Source organism: Pseudorasbora parva, chromosome 4 (genome assembly GCF_024679245.1).
Source record: "Pseudorasbora parva isolate DD20220531a chromosome 4, ASM2467924v1, whole genome shotgun sequence".
Taxonomy (NCBI): Eukaryota; Metazoa; Chordata; class Actinopteri; order Cypriniformes; family Gobionidae; genus Pseudorasbora; species Pseudorasbora parva.
This window is the reverse complement of record NC_090175.1, coordinates 37,599,995-37,623,034: the sequence shown is the minus strand read 5'-3', so window position 1 is coordinate 37,623,034 and position 23,040 is coordinate 37,599,995. Positions and strand designations below refer to the sequence as shown.

The following is a 23,040-nucleotide window of genomic DNA, read 5'->3' as shown; positions in this document are numbered from 1 at the left end:
GTACCTTGCTCAATCTTTTCCTACAGGTATTAAGAATCGAACCCACAACCTCCAGGTTACAAGTGCAACTTAATTAAACATAATTACAAGAAACTAATTCAAACTAAACCCAAATCCTAACCATATAGTAAGTGTTTGTTGCTAATTAATATTGCTCAGTTACAAAGCTGTATAATTACACTGTAACAAATGAAGTGTGGCCAAACAAAACAATTGTGCCCATTTACAATTCAGTTGAGGGCAAAGCAGAATTGTCAGCAACCATTACTCCAGGATACAGTGTCATGGGATCCTTTGGAAATGACTCTAATATGCTGCTTTGGTTCTTATGCATTAATAGCAAAGGCAGTGGAGTTCATATGTGTCATTCCTATATGGATAATACTAATCTAATCCTTTCCTGCATTGGATTGTATCAAAAGTATTGATTAGCTGCTTTAATTTATTATCGATCTGAAGAAACCCAGTGTATGGAAGCAGGTCATTATTTAAATGCTCATTTATATGTATTGTTATTACCCTGCTGAGTCTTTATTACTCTTTGAAAATGACTGCAGCTCTCTGTCTGTCTCTCATTCCTTACCTTGATCAATAGTAATGGAATGATGAAGTTCCATGAAATGAGAGTGGGCAGGACATATTGACCATCTCAATCTCTTTCTCATATCATACCTCTGTAATAAGGGCCCTCAGCTGTTTTTCTATTGATCACTGGTGCTAAGACAACATGGGTGCGAAAGCTTAGGTTGTATCTTTTAATGCTCCACTGTGCATTTGTGTCCATGTGTGTCGGCATTTATATGAGATTTAACACTGTGCAACAAGGCCAAGGGCTGTGGGTCTCATTTAAAAATAGAGGTTAATTATATTCCACTAATTCTAATATAATCGTGATTAAACTACACCTTGGATTTAATTGGGATTTTAAAAGGAGCTGTGTTTAATCAACGTTTGATTGTAAATCATTAAAGCTTGTAATAATTGCCACTGAAATGTAATAGACCCATGCTGCATGCTCTCAAATGCAATCTGTGTGTGTGTGTGTGTGTGTGTGTGTGTGTGTGTGTGTGTGTGTGTGTGTGTGTGTGTGTGTGTTAAGCTGGAGTGCAGCCCTGGGCTGACAATGACACACGGTCTGCTCTCTTGTGGCAACTACGGTGAGAACACATACTGAATTAAACATTGTGCGATTTAACTGATTGATTGCGGTAATAACAGGACCCTCATTAAAGAAAGAAAAGGGTGAGCAGGATAAAAAACATCTCTGTCATAGGGCAGTGTGTGTATGAGTGAGTGTGTTTCTATGCGAATGTGTAAATTTGTGTGCATGTATACGAGTGTGTGTTCGTGCGAGCCCCTCATGTTGTTTACGGCAGTAAATTACCGTCGGAGGCACTCCAGTACAATAGGGTCTCATGACAGTGTCGTTCATCAGGGTTATCCCCATACCCCAGCGCAGTGTGATGGAGTGAACGCACACCACCGACCCTAATACGCTCTGGCAGCACTGCTGAATATTTCTCTAGTGACGGCTCAAATAAATGAGCTGCCCCAATGTTTTTAATTAGACTGCAAATCTGAACAGACTGCCAGTAGCTATCAGTATGCGAACTTCCCCATGCTGATCAAAATTCAGGGTTTCTGAGAGGGGAATTCATGAATTGCGACTGATAGCTTTGTTTATTTGCACACAATTCATGAAAGGATTTATTCAAATCAGGTAATAGCACAAACAAATTATACAAAATCTGTGTGATCTAAGCACTTGATTCGTCTCTTTAAAATGTCAGAAGCATGCTTCACAAGATCTGGATATACAGTGCGTATGGAAAGTATTCAGACTCCCTTAAATTTGTCACTCTTTGTTGTATTGCAGCCATTTGTTAAAATCATTTGGACCCACTTTATATTAGGTGGCCTTAACTACTATGTACTAACATTTTAATTAATAATTTGATACAATGCACTTATTGTGTACATACATGTTTTTACATTGTACTTACATTTTAAAAATACCTACATATAATTGTCTGTAATACATTTCTGTAGTTACATTTGTAATTACACAGTGGGTACTTCCCTTACACCTAACCTTACCCTTACCCTTAAACTTACCCATACCACTACACTTGTCCGTAATCTCTACCCGTATCCTACCTCATTATCAGCAGAAGTGGTTTGCAATACAATTTGAACACAGTAAGTACATTGTACTTATTTTTTTATTTAAGTACATAGTACTTAAGGCCACATAATATAAAGTAGGGCCAATCACTCAAGTTTATTTTTTCTCATTAATATTCACACCATATTGACAGAAAAACACAGAATTGTTGACATTCTTGCAGATTTATTAAAAAAGAAAAACTGAAATATCTGATCATTATTGAGATGGTTCTACAACTTCATTTGAGTCCAGCCGTGTTTGATTATACTGATTGAACTTTATTAGAAAAGCCACACACCTGTCTATATAAGACCTTACAGCTCACAGTGCATGTCAGAGTAAATGAGAATCATGAGGTCAAAGGAACTGCCTGAAGAGCTCAGAGACAGAATAGAGGGCAAGGTACAGATCTGACCAAGGTTCCAAAGGTTCCAAAGAGCACAGTGGCCTCCATAATCCTTAAATGGAAGATGCTTGGGACAACCAGAAACCTTCCTAGAGCTGACCGTCCGGTCAAACTTAGCTATCAGGGGAGAAGAGCCTTGGTGAGAGAGGTAAAGAAGAACCCAAAGATCACTGTGGCTGAGCTCCAGAGATGCAGTTGGGAGATGGGAGAAAGTTGTGGAAAGTCAACCATCACTGCAGCCCTCCACTAGTTGGGGCTTTATGGCAGAGTGGCCCGATGGAAGCCTCTCCTCAGTGCAATACACATCAAAGCTTGCATGGATTTTGCTTAAAAAAAAACACATGAGGGACTCCAAGATGGTGAGAAATAAGATTCTCTGGACTGATGAGACCAAGATAGAACTTTCTGACCTTAATTCTAAGCAGTATGTGTGGAGAAAACCAGGCACTGCTCATCACCTGTCCAATACAGTCCCAAAAGTGAAGCATGTTGGTGGCAGCATCAAGCTGTGGGGGTGTTTTTCAACTGCAGCGACAGGACAACTGGTTGCAATCGAGGGAAAGATGAATACCTCCAAGCAGAGGGATATCCTGGGTTAAAACCTTCTCCAGAGTGCTCGAGACCTCAGACTAAGCTAAAGGTTCACCTTCCAACAAGACAATGACCCTAAGCACACAGCTAAAATAATGAACGAGTGGCTTCACAACAACTCCGTGACTGTTCTTGAATGGCCCAGCCAGAGCCCTGACTTAAACACAATTGATCATCTCTGGAGAGACCTGAAAATGGCTGTCCACCAAAGTTTACCATCCAACTTGACAGAACTGGAGAGGATCTGCAAGGAGAAATGGCAGAGGATCCCCAAATCCAGGTGTGAAAAACTTATTGCACTTTCCCCAAAAAGAATCATGACTGTATTAGATCAAAAGGGTGCTTCTACTAAATACTGAGCAAAGGGTCTGAATACTTAGGACCATGTGATACTTTTTTTTATTTTTTTTTAAATAAATCTGCAAAAATGTCAACAATTCTGTTTTTCTGTCAATATGGGGTGCTGTGTGTACATTAATGAAAAAAAATAATGAACTTAAATGATTTTAGCAAATTGCTGTAATATAACAGAGTGAAAAATTTAAGGGGGTCCGAATAATTTCCGTACCCACTGTATCCATGGTTATAACATGGATAATATCATTTGTAACAAATTACTACTGCCAAGATGAAAATGTATACAACCCATTGATTTAAACTTCCACAGGTTGTAACAGTGCCAGGTAAATTGCGGCAGGTAAACATCACAGACATTTTCAAATAAATCTAAAAAAAATAGGATAGTACCATGAATGAGTGACTTGCTTTAAGCACTACATGTGTGTGTGTGTGTGTGTGTGTGTGTGTGTGTGTGTGTGTGTGTGTGTGTGTGTGTGTGTGTGTGTGTGTGTGTGTGTGTGTGTGTGGGGGGGGGCATGTTTTTGTGACATATGAGGACACAAATGTGTATAATAACAAGGGTATGACATATGTATTACAAGGAGAGAGTGAAATATGAGGACATTGGCCATGTCCCCACTTTTCAAAATGCTTATAAATCATACAGGATGAATTTATTTTTAGAAAGTAAAAATGCAGAATGTTTCCTGTGATGGGTAGGTTTAGGGGCAGGGGCAGTGTAGGGGGATAGAAGATACGGTTTGTGCAGTATAAAAACCATTACACCTATGGAATGTCCCAATATGCCCCATAAGTGAATAAATAAATAATTGAAAACATGGCATCAGAATTAGGAATATTCAGTATTTGTATAAGGAGGAAATACTGAAGCCTGCAATAGAGAAGGTGTGAATGCGTATTAGTTGAAAGGGTGTAAATGCTGTGATGCAGGACAAATCAATATGACATTAACATCACTGTGAGGGTGTAGAAACAGGTCAACCATTCAGGTGTTATTTTTGTTAATGTATAAATTTGATCACAATTAAAACAATGAAGTAGATTAATCACACATTTTTATATGGTAATAATTTCACAGTTACTCTCCAAATTAATGTAGAAACAACTTAAAAACCGTAAAAAAATAAAATAAAATAAAAAACTATGTTGTAATGGCATCTTATGAATGAAGGTCAGTATCACTGATACCAATAGAGCTACTGTCTCTGAATCTTTTTTTTACATTAATTATAGGCATTTAACATTACAGTATAATTGAAAGCTATATCACAAACCATTTATTAGGCATTAAACAATAACATATAAACCCATTATAATGAATGTCATATTTACCTGTAGCCTTATACAGAAATCAAAAAAGTCTGAATTGCATAAGTAACAAATTAAATATAGATTAATTCTTATTAAAGCAAAAATTCTTTGATTAACAACTAAGACCTGCCGCAGCCGAACATGACACAGCTCTGACACACGGTCACGCCGATCACCTTTTCTTACAACTGTTAAGTTCACTTAAGGTGTTATGTAACTACTGCTCTTATGTGAATAAATAACAAAATGGGCATCTAGGCGTAATTCTGTGTTATTGTTAGTATAGTGCGAAAGAGAACTTGATTCTGGTGTGCTGTCTTTGCGCGTCTTTCTGGGGGTTGTGTGTGTCAGGACATTTATAGACAGCACATTCTCTTTTGTATCGTCACGAAAAAGCATTTGCGAGAATAAGAGCGTGATCATATAATGTAACGCTACCCCAAGGATGAAATAAAAAATGGATGCTGCGTTAATTGCGCTTAATATTTTTAACGTGTTAAACTGGAAAAAAATATTGCATGCGTTGACATGCTCATTTTGACAGCATTAGGATAAATATGATATAATGCCTTAGCCAGGACACCTTTTTATTTATATCTTACTACACCAGTATATGATGTAACCAATTATATATAGCTAAATATACTGGATTAAAAACTTAAAAATACTATTACTACTATTTAAAAATAGAAAACATATTCTGTCAATAATTACAATATCACGATTTCCACTTAAATCCCTTTATTACAATCAACTGTAAATTATAATTCAGATCTGCCTACATCCAATCGACAACTGATGGATACAACCAAGTCTCCCCCCTACAATTTTTTTTTTTTACTTTGATGTACATTAGGTTGGATAAAAAAACTACCTCTGTAACATCTGTGATTAAGCGAACACGAGAGTTTTGTTGCCATTTACTAATCTAATCCAATTGGTGAGCAGCTCACTCAGTTGTGTCAGTTTTGCTCTTGCTGACTGCAGTGATAACTCTGGCTGCACCAGATGTCACGAAGAGGTTAGAGTTTATGATAAGAAAGCCAGCGGGGTCGCAACGATGAGACAAAAGGAACATAAATTCATGAAGCACATTCCTCTGCCCGCAGGAAAGACAGTGCGTGTGACACAGCGTCTATGGCAATTTTACCTCGCTGTGTAAAAGGTCCCACATGACCTGTTTCTATCAAAGCAGAGCTGGGATGTGGCATACGCAGACGACGAGAGATCGGGAGGGGTTAAGGACAAAAAGAGGAAAGACACACAGCTTATACAAGGTTCAGATGGCCTTCACAGTTGAGACTGTGTTGTCATGGTCCACTGGTCATACACTGATATTGCCTGTGTCAACAGCATGAATAAAGCAGTTGTAATAAAGATTGTTGAGATTTGCTGTTGTTCACTGCAGAGGGAGGGGTGGGAGATGAGGGGGCTGCTCTTGCTCGGCCTTCGTTTCTCCCTAAGGCTTGAAAGCTTGACTGAACATAAAGGCAAGGCTGTCAAAACTCGAGAGAGAGTTTGAGGGAGGGAGGGAAAGAGAGAGAAACAAAGACGAGGGTGATGTAGGACGGTTTATATAGGACTGTTGTCTTTTAACCTAGTGGGAAGAAGCCATTGCAAAGAAACAGCACAGGGTGTGTGTGTGTGTGTGTGTGTGTGTGTGTGTGGTGTGTGTGTGTGCAAGTATCTATTGGGTTAAGTATCTTATTTGTCCAAGTATCTATTGGGTGAAAACTAATGGTCTGCCACTCCAATGCGAGCTCATGACTATTAGCATTTTTACCTCATGTACATTGATTTAGGTTTCTATAGACACTGGAACATTCAATTTTGAAAATTAAGAATTTGTAATTAGATTATATTATATTACATTTCAAAATGTGTTGACTACTTGATCATGTTATTCTCACAATGGCAGTACATTATTAAAAATACATTGATTCTCTCTACTGCTAAGTTTTATCTTAGCATTCAAAAATCTATTACATTTTACTTTCTAAAAAAGCCTGCTGCTAGTATACATTCAGAAGATCACACATATACACACATATAAGAATATACTAGCTGAATATACTTCTGAATATACTAGCAGCAGGCTTTTTTAGAAAGTACAATTTAATAGATAAAACTTAGCAGTAGAGAGAATACATTCAGAAGATCTTATGTGTATATACACACACACACACACACACACACACACACACACAAACACACACACACACACACACACACACACACACACACACACACACACACACACAATCTTCTGAATGTGTACTAGCAGCAGGCTTTTTTAGAAAGTAAAATGTATGGATGTATGTATGTATGTATGTATGTATGTATATGTATATGTATATGTATTTATAAACAACTTCTCCATTCTTAGCAGCAACCGTAAACGTCAAATCCCGAACTTGTTATAAATTTGGAAAAATGCAGACTCAAGAAGCTTTATGATACATTTTACAGCAGTGATATCAAGCACCTTTTTGGCTCTCATCTGCTTCTTCACAGATTGCGACATGCCGTGTTTGAGCTGATGTTTCAGCACTCAGGGAGTGGATCGGGATAAGACTTTCAGCGACTAATAACTTAAATTGTGCTCTGTACCTCATACAAAACTATTGTATACTGCCAGATAGGACTGTGACTAACACATCATCATTTATGCTACTTTTTTTGCAATACATAAATTATTGTGATAACATTTGTCTGTTATATTTAACTGTACATATTTTTGAGAAATTTTTATGGGTTTAGAAAGATAGTAGTGGAATTAGCAGCTCAAAATATATTTAAAATGCTATATTGTTACTATAATTATAATTTTACAACACATTTCTATCTACTACGTTTCATATATTCTTTTTACATTCTCTATAAATTAAGAGCTCTTACGCTTTAGAGTAAGGTTAAGAGACCTAAAAAATATCTATACAATGTTAGAAGAGCAATTATACAAATATTTATCAAAAAAAGATTAATTAATATTTTACATTTCTTTAGCTAATATTGTCAATACATCCATATTGTACGTTTCAGAATCTAATCTAAGTTCCTGTAAATGTTATGTATTAATACATATGAATTAACACTGTCTTGTATCAACCTACAAGACAGTATTAGCTTACCACACACACACACACACACACACACACACACACACACACACACACACACACACACACACACACACACACACACACACACACACACACACACACACACACACACACACACACACACACACACACACACACACACAGACACACAGACACACAGACAGACAGACAGACAGACCAACTGACAAGGAAGGATGGACATCTAATAAATATTTTAAATTATTACAGAATATTCAAAAAGTTGATTTATTTTATATTATCAACTAGACAATATTGGAAATATTATAAATTATATCTGTTATATATTGCCCAGACCAATATACTGTATATTGCCTGAGAGAAACCTCATGCTTGCCGGATTTGAACTGGGAAAACACTCAGACAATTCTTTGCTAAAAGCAATGCAGAAGATACAGATAGCATCATACATATAAATCTCCACTGGGGAGCAATACGTGAGCAATGATCTCAGACTAAAGACAGTAAGGGTGACTTCTGAAACCTCATGGTTCTTTTTGCACAGGAATTCATCTTCCATTATCTCTCAGTTCTTTGTTTTCCTGCCTCTTAGAACTGATTTATTCTGCCATTTTGGGTCAGAGTGGACACTCGTTCGATCATCTAAGCTCTAAAAGTAATCCTCTGTCCTCCCTCCATTGGCCACCATTAGATTAAATTGATGGTCATTTTTGAGGCAGTGACTGGCAAGATTTCACAAACACTTTTAAAGTGGAGTTTGAGGGTGGAGGCGTTTTAAAACACAACTTTTGTACTGGAACTCAATTACCCAAATGGTGCAATGCAAGCAAAGAGCATTCTTTTGGAGGAGTGCCCCCCAGCTCCTTGACATGAAATATTTATCAGGTCTACACTGAGAAAGAATCTCTTCAAGACATTGCTTTTGAGATACAAACATAAGGGAAACACATTAACTTAAAATGATAATAACATCATTATCAGGACAAAACAGATCAGACTGAAATAGCATGTTCTATCTTCTGACTAATCCTTGTTAATCACTGTCACTTCAGCAAAGCAGCTATTAGTAGTTCAGAGGTAAACTCACTACACAACAATCGATTGCAATTAGACCAAGGTCAAGACCACAGAATGATCAACCAGGAGAACAACCTCGATTCACTGGCACAAAGTATTTGAGTCTGAGTCCTGATTTAGGAGAACACTGTCCTTGAATAGCTGTAATGTGGATTAGGGGAAAGGCAACTGAAATTTTACCATAGATGTACAATGTTGTAATATGCAATGCTATAGTGTAAGAAACAGCATATCTAATAGTCTATACTGAACCTCTGGATTACAATTTTTTTTTTTAATATTTAACGTTTTTACAAAATTAATAAAAAATATTTAAAATGCTCCAATGCTTCAGAAACTGTAACAAAAGAAATTATTGCAAGTAGCCACTTTTGTCGAATTTAAAACAAAATCTGTTTCAAAATCTGTCAATAGCCTTGCAAACATGATTTAAAAAAAAAATTAAAGTAAACAATATTGGGTAAAATATGCGATATTTCAAAAATGTATCATTTTATTCAGCAAGTATTCGTTAAATTGATAAAAAGATACAGTAAAGACAGTGTTTCAAAATATTTCCATTTCAAATAAATGAATCAAAAAACACTGAAATAAATGTATCTGTTTCCACAAAAATATATCGCAACACAGCTGTATTTAATATCAATAATAAGAAATGTTACTTGAACACCATATCAGCATATTATAATTATTTCTGAAGGATCATGTGACAATGAAGCCTGAAGTAATAATATTTCACAATCTTACAGTTTTTACAATATTTTTCATCAAATAAATGCAGCCTTGGTGTGCATAAGATTCTAACCTACTAGATAAGATACGTATTATGATATCAAACATGGCTACACTGCTCTTCAGCATAAGCATTGACGTGACTGACCACTGATATGATTTCACGTTTTAACAGCACCTCTGTTTAAAAAAAAGAGAGTGTAAAAACAGTGCAAACAATTCTACTGTTGAATCAGGAAGAGACCAAAAAAAAAAAATGTTGTCAGCAAAAGATATAAATCCTGCTGAACTGCTTTCAAATGGTGTGATACAATTTAAGATACCTGAGCGAGAGACAGAGAGACAAAGGCAGGTCTGGTGTTCCCAGCAGCGAGCTGTGTCAGTCTGTCTGTGCGGTTAGCTCAAGTACCACTACGCTCATTAATTAGCTCCTTAGGGAGGCTGGCTGGCTAACGGGAATGGGGGAGGAGGTGAGAGGCGGGATGCAGGGGGCTTCTGAGGGGTTGATTGAGGGGGAGAGAGGAGGAGGAGAGACACGGGCCCATTATCTGACTTGTCTGCGGTTGAGGGTGCCTGGCATGAGGTGACGTGCACGCGGCCGCAAGCGCTTTACTACATGTACGGTCAGACTCACAGCCATGAGTCTAGAGCAGCATCATTCCCTCCCTCGCTAGACAGTTACGTCTGTCTTACAGGCTCAGCCTCATCGTTAAAGCTGCTGGACGGGGTTTTCACTCAAATACTTCAGTGTATTTGTGTTTTCAAAACTTTACTTCAGAGTTCAGACATGTCCTTCAATCTTTTAAAATACAGGAGTTCTCTAAGGTTCAGGTTGTTAGCTCAGAGTGTTTGTGTCTGTTTGTATGTGGTCATGTGTTTACCTTGGACAGATCTCTGTAGTTACTGGGCAGGGTGAGATCGAGATCTTCACTGTCGTAGTTGGTGATTACCCAGGGGAACACAGGATACTGGTTCAGATCATTATATGTACGGCCTGAAACAGATTTCCTTGAGTCTTGTTACCATTATCATGACCATGATTTCACTTAGTCACCATGCCCCTTAATTATATAAAGGTCCATTAAACAGAGACACTGAAACTACACCAATAGAAACAATATTGTACGCTTTACAATAAAAGATTTCAGTTTTTTTAGGCCCAACACAGCAAAAAATAAAAGCCAAGTGACCAACAAAATGTACTTTTATCGGTTGTTGTGTCACACAGAAGTGTTATTCATTCATCAGTACATTCAGCTTAGTTCAGGTATCACTGGTTTTTACCTGAAATGGTGTTGAGGAACATGAGGTACTCAAAGTTGGAGATCTCTCTTCTTTGCCAACGCTGGGTCATGTTGGAGGCCTTATAAAGCTGTTTCGGGCTGGCCAGAGAAATCCTTCTGTCAGGGGAAGAAAAAACACATTCAGAAATACAAAGAGCAACCTGAAATGTGTGTCAATCAGTTGATTTACAATATGCCATTTAATGTGATATTTCAAATCAAAAGAATTAGTTTTCAGTGTATTTTATAAGATATCAACATGTACAACCAGGCTATTGTACTCAGTCAATAGAAATATTTATTTATATTAATAATTTGATGGAAATATATTAAGATAATCTACTAAGATGTTAATTGATTTCTTCAAGGAAATGCCTCTTGTTTCAGTATCTATCCACTTTGGATATCACGATTTTTTAATCCCATGTCACATGCTTACTTGAGTCAGTTACTTCAGAACTTTGTTATTTGGGTAAACATTTTTTGTACCTCATTTTGTACCTCATTTTGTACCATTTGTTTGTGCTTAAACAGTTATGAAAAACTTCTCAAATCCTATGGCTATGTTCCCACAAATCATCAATTTGGGAATTTTACAGCATTTTGAAGGCTTAAGATGATGCAACACTGCCAGAAAAGTTTCATTTTAACAACAGATCCCAGTCACACATGACCTCTAAATAGAAATATATGTTTAAATCGATGGGATATATATATATCCTACATCCAAATTCAGACATGAACACAGACACACAATAGTTTTATGGGTAATGTGGGAACCTGTTAAATGAACATGCACAGTGCAAGCAAATACGTGGACACTAAAATAAATGACTCTCCATCCAATTAAAACAAAGCGAAATTAGAGAATTCATCACTGTCACCCAGCGTGATTACAGTCATTAGGCCTCTCTGAAGTTTCCACTGCCCTTTGCCCCTCCTAACACAGAGGCAACGCTGTGACAGCACTAAGGAAATGCCACACGAATGTTAGCAGAAGGGCATAAGTGAGTTCAGCAGGAGAAGGCGGTTTGTAATGGTCAATAACTTTGCACATAAAACATTCTGAAATAGCCACAAAAACCTCTCTGACCTGTTAAGAGACAGAGTCCTATGAGGGATCAATATCCACTATATTCAGTTACCCACGTTATTTATTTTCAATGAATGTTTACTCTTAATAAGTACACTAATTTAGAAGGATATTGTGATGGAATATCACTTGTCTAAATCAACTTTTCATTGGCTGAACTGCAACTGCAGCAGTATGTGTGTGTGTGTGTCCATGTGTGTGTGTGTGTGTGTGTGTGTGTGTTTCCTGTGTTCCCAGTCTACCCTGCAGGCTCTGCACTCACCCCTGTATTTATTTCTCAGTTGGGGAGATAAATAAATTATGTGAATTGTGTTTGTGTGAAGGTAATTAGGCAGTGTTACAGCCACCCCCTCACCATACACATTAACACATACAAACAAGCAGTGTTAGGCCAGAAACATACTTTACGGAAGTACGCAAACGTAGAAGCAAATGCTTGGCCAACAGACTGCAAGTGCAGAACTGAGCAACCATGAGCAAAGATGGCAGAAATGTAAGGCTGTGTGATTAATCAAATATCAAAATTTCTCATTTCTAAACTGCAGAAAACACGATTTTTTTCCACCAGCTCCCTCAGTGTGCAATCTGAATGCAGTATGCCGAAATTTAACATAAAAACAATAGTTTACCGTCATGACATGGAAGAAAGCACAGAAACAGTGAAAGTGAATTCTGGCCGGGGTAAAGACTTGGCCAATAAAAAATTCACATCTGTGGTTTGGGAATATTTTTATACAGGAAAGATGATGTATCATAAAGTCAGGTAATTTGCAAGACCTGTAAAACTATTGTTGCAGCAAAACAAGAGGCACAGGTCTAGAGTCACATTTTTTAAAAGTTGAACGCCATTGCAGCGTGACCTGCTGCAACATAAAGACATCTAGCACGTTTACACAAATCCGAACAAAAATATAGTATAATAGGGGCCTTTGCAAATTGCACAACATACGAAAAGCGTTCAAAATTGCATAAAGAAATAACTGATGCATCACATTAGTGTTGTCAAAAGTACTGACCAAGATACCAAATCAGTACTGAAATGTTAAAAATGTGATGCTTCGAGTGCTGGTGAGCTGTAATGGTAAACACCTCTGACTGGTCATTGTGCTCACGTGCTCATCGGATGTGCCTGTTATTGGCTACAATGATCAACGCACTGCAGCGGTTTGAAAGAACACAGAAGTGTTTGAAAGTGTTTTTGAAAGCGGGAGCGGGAGTGTTTGAAAGCACAAGCAGACGTCAACCAGCGGACCCGTAGGCTTATAGACACCTGGATTCAAACGCTCTGTGTGTATCTGTGAAAAGCATCATTGATGTATTTTTACAACATGTTTGTGAAGCGCATCCTATTTGATGACCGCGTGAGCACAATGGCCAAAAAGAGGTGTTTACGATTCCCCACAACAGCGCTCAAAGCGTCACATTTTTAAAATTTCAGTACTGATTTGGTATCGCGGTCGGTACTTTTGACAACACTAATGTGATGCATCAGTTATTTCTACATCACATATAATTTATGCAAACATATGTTGCACACAAATATCATCAATAATTTTTTTTTACAGTCAAAAAAATTATACAGACAAGTATGTGTGTAAGGAAATCCTGATTAAAATCGTAATCGCACTATTGATCAACACATTGCAATCGTTTTTATCTTTTTTTTCTTTTCTTTTTTTTCTTATCGCATACAAGTTGTGAAAGTGCCATTGATATGAATGCGATTGGATAGTTTTCTGCAGGTATTATAGAGCTCAGAAAAGAAAAAAAGAGCTGAAATACAGAACATACCTGGTCTGAGGTAGGCCAAAATTCGTGCCGACTCCAACTCTGGGGAGACAGTGCACCACCTTTTTCACCGTGGCCGCATCAGGGAAGTTGAACATGATCGCCGCTGTAGGATGGATTGAGAATTTAACACACTTCATTCACTGTGTGTAAATAAAAAGAATTACATTTTTGTTGAACTATTTAAAGGTCCCGTTCTTCGCGATTCCATCTATCAAACTTTAGTTAGTGTGAAATGTTGCAGTTAGAGCATAAATAATACCTGTAAAATTATAAAGCTCAAAGTTCAATGCCAAGCAAGATATTTTATTTAACAGAAGTTCCCTTTCAAAGCCTACAGCGAACGGCCGGTTTGGACTACAGCAGGAAGTGCAGGGATGTAATGACGTCACTAGAACCGTTTGTTGACTAACCCTCCGCCCACAAGAACACGCAAAAAAGGGGGCGTGGGCTTGTTGCTCTCCCACGTGGAGAAGAGTGCACATTCAGCACTAGCATCTTCCGTTATGGTAAGAGGCGGGACCTTTCTGGGCAAAGTGTGCTAAGCTGCTGTCCAATCACAACACGGGAAGCGCTGACCTAATCAGAACTTGTTACGTGTTTCTGAAGGAGTGACTTCATAGAACAAGGAAATCATCAGGCCGTTTTTAGGACACAGGAAAACAGCGCTGTACAGATAAGTAAATTGTGTGACAAATACTGTTTTTTTACACGCGAAACATGAACTCATGTTATATTGCACACTGTAAACATAATCAAAGCTTCGAAAACACGCAAAGAACGGGACCTTTAAAGGAGACAAAAACTCAAAATTGCCATAGATTATTTAAATTTAAATAATTAAATACATAATTTTAATTAAAATATAATTTAAATTTAAAAAAAAAAAGATTCTTCATTTTGACATGACGCCTTTAATATTTTCCAGAACAGCAACTGAAGAGTGCTTACTCCTGTTGGCCATGAAGACCTCCAGCGCTGTGTTCTGTAGCAGATAGCGGCGAGAGAAAATTGCTCTGATCTCTGTGAACTGCCATTTCCCATGCAAACCCTCTGTGTAGGCTAAAATCTGTAGAAGGAGACATAAACAAAGACAACTGATCAGAGAACACATAAAAGGAATGCAAGTAAGAAAACAGCAGGGCAGAGGGAATGTTTTAGTTCATTTATCACCCACAGCTCATGCTCAGGGTCTCAGTGCAGGATTAATGTGTATTATTGATCAGTCCTCATGAAAAAGAGATGCTTTAAACGCTAAAATGAGCCCCATTCAGACACACACTGAAGGGAAGCAGGAAGGCCACAGTTCACTAAAAGGTAATCAGTACCAAGAGAACTGGAAATCTATCAGTATTTGCCCTTCAAGATGGTGTGAGCGAGAGATGGTTTTATCATGTGTTGCTGCTGCACAAATTCATCACACTTCCACTGTTCAGAAATGCTAAAAACAATTGCTCAGAAAGTGCAAGAAATGCATAAATGGTGAACAGTTAGCAAAATAAATATTCTTTTTTATATTCTGTCAAATATTTTTATTTATTAGAAAAGGGAGGGACAATTCACTTTCTACATTTACATCACATTCTACAATATGTTGCAAATTTTTCTGTTACTTTGTAGAAGCAACCAAATTAGGCTTCCAACTATGGCAGGTTGCCCTGATACTGGCTATTTGCGAGACAACTGAGACGACAGAGAGTAAGACAACAGTAGTATCATTTTGCATTCACAGATGCTCAGCTGTGCCAAACACTCGTCTCTTTCTTCGATTTCTAATTTAGCTTAAATACATATTGGTTTTTAGGACAGAAGAGGAGAAAGAGACCACCACACATGTTCTATGGGGCTCTGATTAGGGCGAATAAACAGCTGAGTTTATCAGACACTCAGATCTTCCAGTAGCAAGGCTAACACTGTTATGCACTCATTAATGAGAGAAAGGGGAGAGGATAGAAGAGAGAGAAAGAGGGCAGCAGCTGTGCTGTGTGCTGAGAGCAATGTCACTGCTCCTGTCTGCTCTGCAGACTCACTTCAAAGTCTCCGGAGTTCAATTAAATGTGGATTAAGGTCGTTCCACCACCCCGGTAACGCTGCCGTTCGCCACCGCAAACTCCCTGACAAGCGGCATGTGAGACGGCCCTGCTCCCCTATTTATCTTCCTCATCTCCCCTCTGTCAGGCAGTTGGTATGAAAACCGCACCATTAATGTGATATCTGATGCGCTACCTAACCAAGGTATCATGGAGAAGTTTAAGCATGGAGGAGTTTATTGCAGCTGAGAGATTACGGACAGGAGCATAAAGATGAAATCCACTTTCCCAAGCGTAATCGAGGAACTTCATCTGAAGGTTCTGTCTGTTTGCATTGTGAATTAGCAGCTGCAATGGACTGGTAATGAAATTAACCCCATGTAAGCGGTGTTAATGCTGCGAGAGTCCCCCAACTGCCCACCCACCCACCACTCAATGCAAACGCGATGGTAACACAACACACACTTCACAATCAGATCATTACCTGCCATTGTTTATGGAAGGAGTGAAAAGAGTCAAAGCAAATATAAACTGTTAAGTATGAGTTTTAAGTGGTTGTTTAGAAGCCTAACTGTGCGTTCACACCGCCTCTGGCGAGAGCATCAAAATTCGTCCTGGCACTCTGGCGATCGAATGCTTGGTCTTTTTTTTAACTGTATTTAAAGGGGTCGCAAAGCAAACAAGCATGATGATTGGCAGACTGATGACAAGTATGGTATAAGTTAACCTCATGAAATAATTTAAATGTGAAAGTAAGAATGAATTGCATTCCCGCTGAAAAACAAACGTTCTAGTGCCTATAAAATAGTGTTGTATGCCTTCTTAAGAAATTACGCATCACTATGAATGATCACGTAATAAATGATAGGGAAACCCACACAGCAATGATCAACTTCTCCATTTTGCTTGGGAACTAATGTGCTCGGAACCAAAGTTTACAGGCCTGCGTTCTCTGGATTTCTCTCAAGCGGAGCACTTCTACATTCCAATTGGTTGCTGCTGGCTGCCGCCGAACCGAGTCATAACTCACTACCATAAAGTTGAGATGATTTCAACTCTCCTTAACGCCCAAATCGTCCATAACGTGTCGTGCCATTCTCGCCGGAGCTCGCCACCGGCTCCCATTGAAAATGAATGACTTCCAGCCACCTTGACGCTCTCGCCGTCAGCGTATGACTGCACATTTAGTCAAAAGAGTCCACCTTCAAGTAGTTCTAGCCAATACAGTTTATAATTATTTTTAATGTCAATGCTGATTAAAGTTATACACATCCGTTGTTTGTGGTCAGTTAAGATATCATGGATTCCAGCACAACTGTTTCGACATTGATTATAATTGAAATTGAATTGAAAACAGTGCACTTAAAGAAACACTCCACCGTTTTTAGAAATAGGGCTTATTAAACTTCTTTCCTACATTTAGATATGTGGGCAAATGCATTTTTGTCTCAGTGCATTAGTTTGGCAGGGTTGCCGCTAACTTAGCTTAGCATAATGCATGGAATCGTATATTGCCAGCTAGCTTGTCCCGAGTAAAAGTGATCAAAAACAAACAAACAAAAAAAATTACTTGTGCAGAGATATCACACAATATGATGCGATCGCTCAACAGCCAGAGGAGGTGAGGATGAGAGCCGTGATATCTCTGCGCCCAAGTAGCAGTGCTGCGCCTGTGCTTCCCCATAATATAGCCCCAAGTCCATATATGCCTAGGAAATCGCCTAGTCTTAATCTGCATAACTATTTGTACTCGTTGTGAATATGCAGGCCACAAGAAGTAATTAGGTGGGGTTTTTTTTGCCAAATTAAAACAGACAAAAGACAAAAATGCTTGCCCACATATACGGTGGAAAAAGTTGAACAATCCCTATTTCAAAAAATGGTGGAGTGTTCCTTTAAAGGGTTAAATCTTGGCCGTAATCTAGGATATGTTAGATTATGGCAGTAGTAATCAAAAATAAGTAAATAAGCTAAATGAGTGAATATCATGAGTGAATACATATATATATTCGGTGCCAATTCTTTTCGGATGACAGTCACTTGAAAACTTGAAAGGGGCAGCTGGAGATGAACATCAGACCATAAAATCTTGCTGACTGAAAAGATGACCTTTCACCTGTGTTTCATTCCTTCTCTATAGCTGAAGTATCTCAATAGTTCACACTTTATCTTGCTCCTGTCTACTCAAACCCTAAGGAATAAAGGAATGATGCAGTGTCTTGGCTTGACATGCCATAGATAGATATGATATAGATAGGTCTGTTGTGTGTCTAATATCATATTGTGTCTTCATGTACCTTGCAGCACGTACTAGCCTTGTAATTAACTCTCTAGATGTTCTTGATTGTGGTCCGAAAATGTGTTAATAGAAAACTAATAGAAAAGATATACACTGACTGGCCAAAAAAGCTGCACACTATAATATTTATTTGGAGCACCTTTAGATTTGATCACAGTGTGAATGAATGAATGAATGAATGAATGAATGAATGAATGAATGAATGAATGAATGAATGAATGAGGCATTTATATAGCGCTTTCGTATGTACTACTGTACACCCAAAGCGCTTCACACTCATGTCAGGGGTCTCTCCTCATTTGTGTGCATTTGTCATGGCATTGATGCATAAGGTTGCTAATGTTCATAACATAACTATTTAAATCAAAAGCTGCCTTACTTTTTGGCCCATATCTTGCATTGAAAATGGGTGAGTCAAACCACTCTGTCCACTAACAGCACATTTAAGACTTTCAATGGAGTTATGGCCTCTGTGGTGGCCAAATCATGTGTGAAAATGATTCCTCATGCTCCCTGAACCACATTCACAATATGAGCCCGTTGAATCTTGGCATTGTCGTCATGGAATATGGCCATGGGATACATCTTCTGAAATGGCTGTTTAAGAAATTAAAAGCTACACGCTGCATCAGTCAGGGTTAAAATAATTGTCACCATTTAAACGTTTAAAGCCACTTTCAAAGACTTTTTTCGCAGATATAAATAAATAGTTTATTCCATTTTGTCTATATTTGGATGGAATGTTCTTCCATCAATGCCAAAACATAAAAACAAAAAATAATTCTAATTTCAAGGCCATGAAACTGACGCCAGACTGACAACAAAAGGTTGAAGTCGAAATGGGAATGTGTGTGTATGTGTGTGTGTCATTTCAAACCGCTCAACCTGTTAGGATCAAGAGGCAGCAAGTCATTTCTGAGTGCTGTCATTTGTCTCTGTCAGCCGCTGAAACGAGTCTGAGATGAAGAGGGACACATCTCTCAAACAGACACTCTGTGCTCTGCCAAAGGACCCCGCGCGCACAAACGACATCCTCCAAGCGACACACACACCAGGGACCACTGCTCGAGAGCATGTGCTCCGTCTCTGACAGAATTGAATGAAATCTAATTGAAAATACCCCCCCACCCCACGCCAAAAAAAGAAGGGAAGGGGGGGTTGGCGGGAGAGAAAAAAGCTAAGATAGCAAGTGTGAGACAGAGAGCGAGTGAACTATCCAGCGCTCTCTCAGAAAGATAAATGAGTCTCTGAATAGCAGTCTCTGTTGGGCAAAGTGTGCACTTGTGTTTGAGCAGTGATAAGGGCGTTCGCAGCCAGGAAAAGGAAACGGCTCTCCTGCTGCTGATAGAATCCCCATCCTCTCTTATAAAATGTGTAATAAATGAGCATTATAACGCTCAATTTGAAGCTTGGCAACCTATGGCATGAAATTACATGTGTGTGAGAGAGAGTGCACTCATACTCTCAGATGTTGGGTTTTAATGTGCCTATGCATCCGCAGAGCAAAATGAGGTGATTGAAGTTCAATTTGTATGCTGTTATTAAGTGTTTCCGCCTGGCTGAGTGTGTTAAAGATTGCGAATGGGACATTTATTATTACCTTTTGGTCAAATGAAGTGGCCTGGGCGATAAGGTGATGAAATTAATGAGGAGGAGGAAATGGGTGATCCATCAACATCAACATTCAGAGCTGAGTGCGCTGGAGATGCAATATTGGAAAACTTGATAGAATTCATGGGAATAAAAGGGAGGAGATATTGGAGAGGGCCTGCTGTTTCAAACACATCTGGCCATGTAAATAACAAGCTGAAGTGTGGACGCACACACATGCACACAGACATTAGGCATCAAGATTACTTTACTCATCGTACACAATCATATTCTGAGAGAAATAGAAAATCACTTTAAGGTATTTGTATGAGACCACAGGCAACTGTAACACTCAAACAGCCTTATTTAGCACATGCAAGTCATCTATCTGCCTTTTTGATCTAGAAAAGTGATTCAGGGTATTTCCAGTATTTTCTTGTGCTGTGTAACATTTTGATGCCTTTCAATATAAACTATTTTATATTGTATCTCAAGGTTGTTGTCAGACACTTAAACTGTAAACTAGTATCCATATTTGATGTTTTTTTGCTTTTGATGTTGTAGACAATTTTCAGTTATAAATTAGAAGTTGCAAGACTGAATCTAAATTATAATTTTCAATCTATTTAAAGACTGTTCTTGAATTATCAGCTGTTCTTGACTAATGAGACGAAGCATTACACCAATGTTTTAAATGTCTGATCTGAGGGAATCATCAACCATGCTAATTGGTCCTCAGAAAATCCAATTAATTCGAGTGAACTGGTTCATTCAATAGATTAGCAAAATATCACTGATTCATGTCCCTGTAATAGGTATATTATTTTTGATTCGGAAATTATGTAAATTAGTGTTTATTTTAATTTGTATAAATGTACCCCAACAGTATAATAATATGACTGATTAATTCAAAACTCATTATTTTTTGCCAGTAAAAATACAGCTCCAATGACAATAAATTATAGAATTTTGGAAATTTGGACACATTAAAAAAAAACACAAAAAAACAGAATGTTCCTTAAATAATAAATAAATAACTTCAAATAACTATTTTTGTATTTTGCTGTTGCAACATACTTTACCTTCACCAAAACTAAAACCAGACTAAAAGTCTTTAGTCTGAAATGTTACACCTGCCCTTAGTCTCCACTGTAAACACACCGTCTGCACCCTAACAATAACACATGCAACACACACACCACAAATTCTTTTTGAACAAACCCCTAACACATCCACCAAGACATCTTGTCCCATCAGTGAATAAATCGATTCTGTCTATAGGACTACAATGCAATACACTGCAATAGATGTTTTAAAAAGTCAAGGCATATGGATAGCACCACGTGAAAGTTCAAGAATGTGCCCCTATGATGAGAGCTGAGAATCATGGGACTGTAAAAGCACATGATTTCTCTTTCAAAGTAACACAAATCTGGGTAACACTTCATTTTATGAAAGTCCCTTTTGAACCTTCTGTTGACAATAAGTAACTCTGCAACTACATATCATCTAACTCTGATTAACGTATTAGTAGAGTGTCTGTTTAATATCTGATTGTGATGGTCCTCCAAGAGACATTCTAATGATTATGAGTAACTTTGAAAAAAAAAACAACTTATTCTAACCCGAACCCTGCCAGTCTACTAATACTTTACTAACACAGAGAGTTACATGTAGGTGCAACGTTATTTATAGTCAACAGAATGAGTTAAAGGGGCCATCAAAAAAAAATGAAACCAAAATCTGAAAACATCAGTAATGCTGCTTACAACTAAGCTGTTTTTGTTTAGTTTTTTTTTTTTTACCATAAAAAATAAAAACATATCAAAGATTAGCTGCTGTTGTTATCATCATTTTTTTTTTATCAAAGTGCAATGCCAAATATTATACATTCTATGTTATCCTCATCCTTAATCCTTAAGTCAACTCTTAGAAGGAAAGTAATAGCAAACTGACAATATTAACTGATTAAAATGTCCCTGACATGTAACAACAGTAAATCAGCTCAAGGGATAACAAGGAAAATGAAAATATGTATAGGAAAAGCATTTAGCAAATACACATACATATTTATATGTGTGGCAGTTGAAGTATTTGGTTCTTAAAGTATTCAGGCTGAACGAAGCCCACTGAGGATTAGAACTTCTTTTGTTCCTCGCCACTCTGTTTGCTAACAGGTTAGCCTTTTAACTTGCTGAGAGAGAGAGAGCGAGAGAGAGAAAGAGAGAGAGAAAGAAAGAGAAACAGAGTGAGAGAGGAAATCTTGTGTGGATTTAGAAAAATGTCAAGAGCTATGGGGTTAATTGGAGGAGAAGTGAATCCTTTAGTGCGTTTACTCATTAAACATTTGGCCTTTATGTTGAAGCTTGTGGGGGGTGACGGGAGGACACAAAACGCACTGTAGGGACTCCAGTAAGGTGAAAGTTAACACCCATTTAATGGCTTAAATGTACAAATGAGGCTGTTTTCGTCTCATAAAAATACAGTAGGGCTATTTTAAAGATAAAATACTAAATGGCTGAAATGCTAAATTTCGCCACATGGCAAACAGGTGCATTGGGTTCAAGTGAACCTATAGTTTAAATTAGACTTATTTCAAGACAGTTTAAAATCAAAGACCATCAACCAATGGAAGGCAGATATGTTATATTTTGAGGAAATATGATCAAGAGGAGAGGGACTGAATCCCTCCTCCTTCTCTAACTGACATCCATTCAAAGACTTTCTCTATCCTCAGAGATTTAAAGCGCTTTAACCCCAGGGCAAAGGAGGGCAGCCTGGCTCACCAAGGAGCTGGATGGAAGAAAGACAGGATAAGGGTGACATAAGTGTGAAGAAGAGGAGCGTGAAATTTGGCAGACATTCACAAACCGACTGTTTTGCTCCAAGCACCTATCTGATGCTGAAGACCGAAGCAACAAGTGAGCAAGGATAGTTATGTTGAAGATCTGTTGATGAAGGGTGCTGCTAACAGACTCCAATTGTTTGTAGAGCCATGTTAGGGAACACAGTGGGCCGGGGCTACTGCAAACACTGCATTCGTGAACACTAAGTTGGAGAGTGTTGTAAACTATCATCCCAAAGACCTCTGAGAAGCATGGAGAAAATCATGTCGACAGCCTTCCCTGTGGTTCAGTCCTTCGAACCCCAACGCATTCATACAGAGGAGAAACAGCCAGGCCAGGTTTAGATCCCACTGCATCGTCTACCAC

The 23,040-nt window shown here is 38.2% G+C and overlaps 1 protein-coding gene across 1 annotated transcript in view; it reads right to left on the bottom strand.

The window, feature by feature from the left end:
• Positions 1-23,040, bottom strand: part of lrba (LPS-responsive vesicle trafficking, beach and anchor containing) — a 334,073-nt gene that overhangs the window by 77,857 nt on the left and 233,176 nt on the right. The window contains 4 exon segments of the mRNA XM_067441679.1: positions 10,627-10,739; positions 11,030-11,145; positions 13,913-14,015; positions 14,861-14,978. Coding sequence (XP_067297780.1) covers positions 10,627-10,739; positions 11,030-11,145; positions 13,913-14,015; positions 14,861-14,978 — 450 coding nt within the window.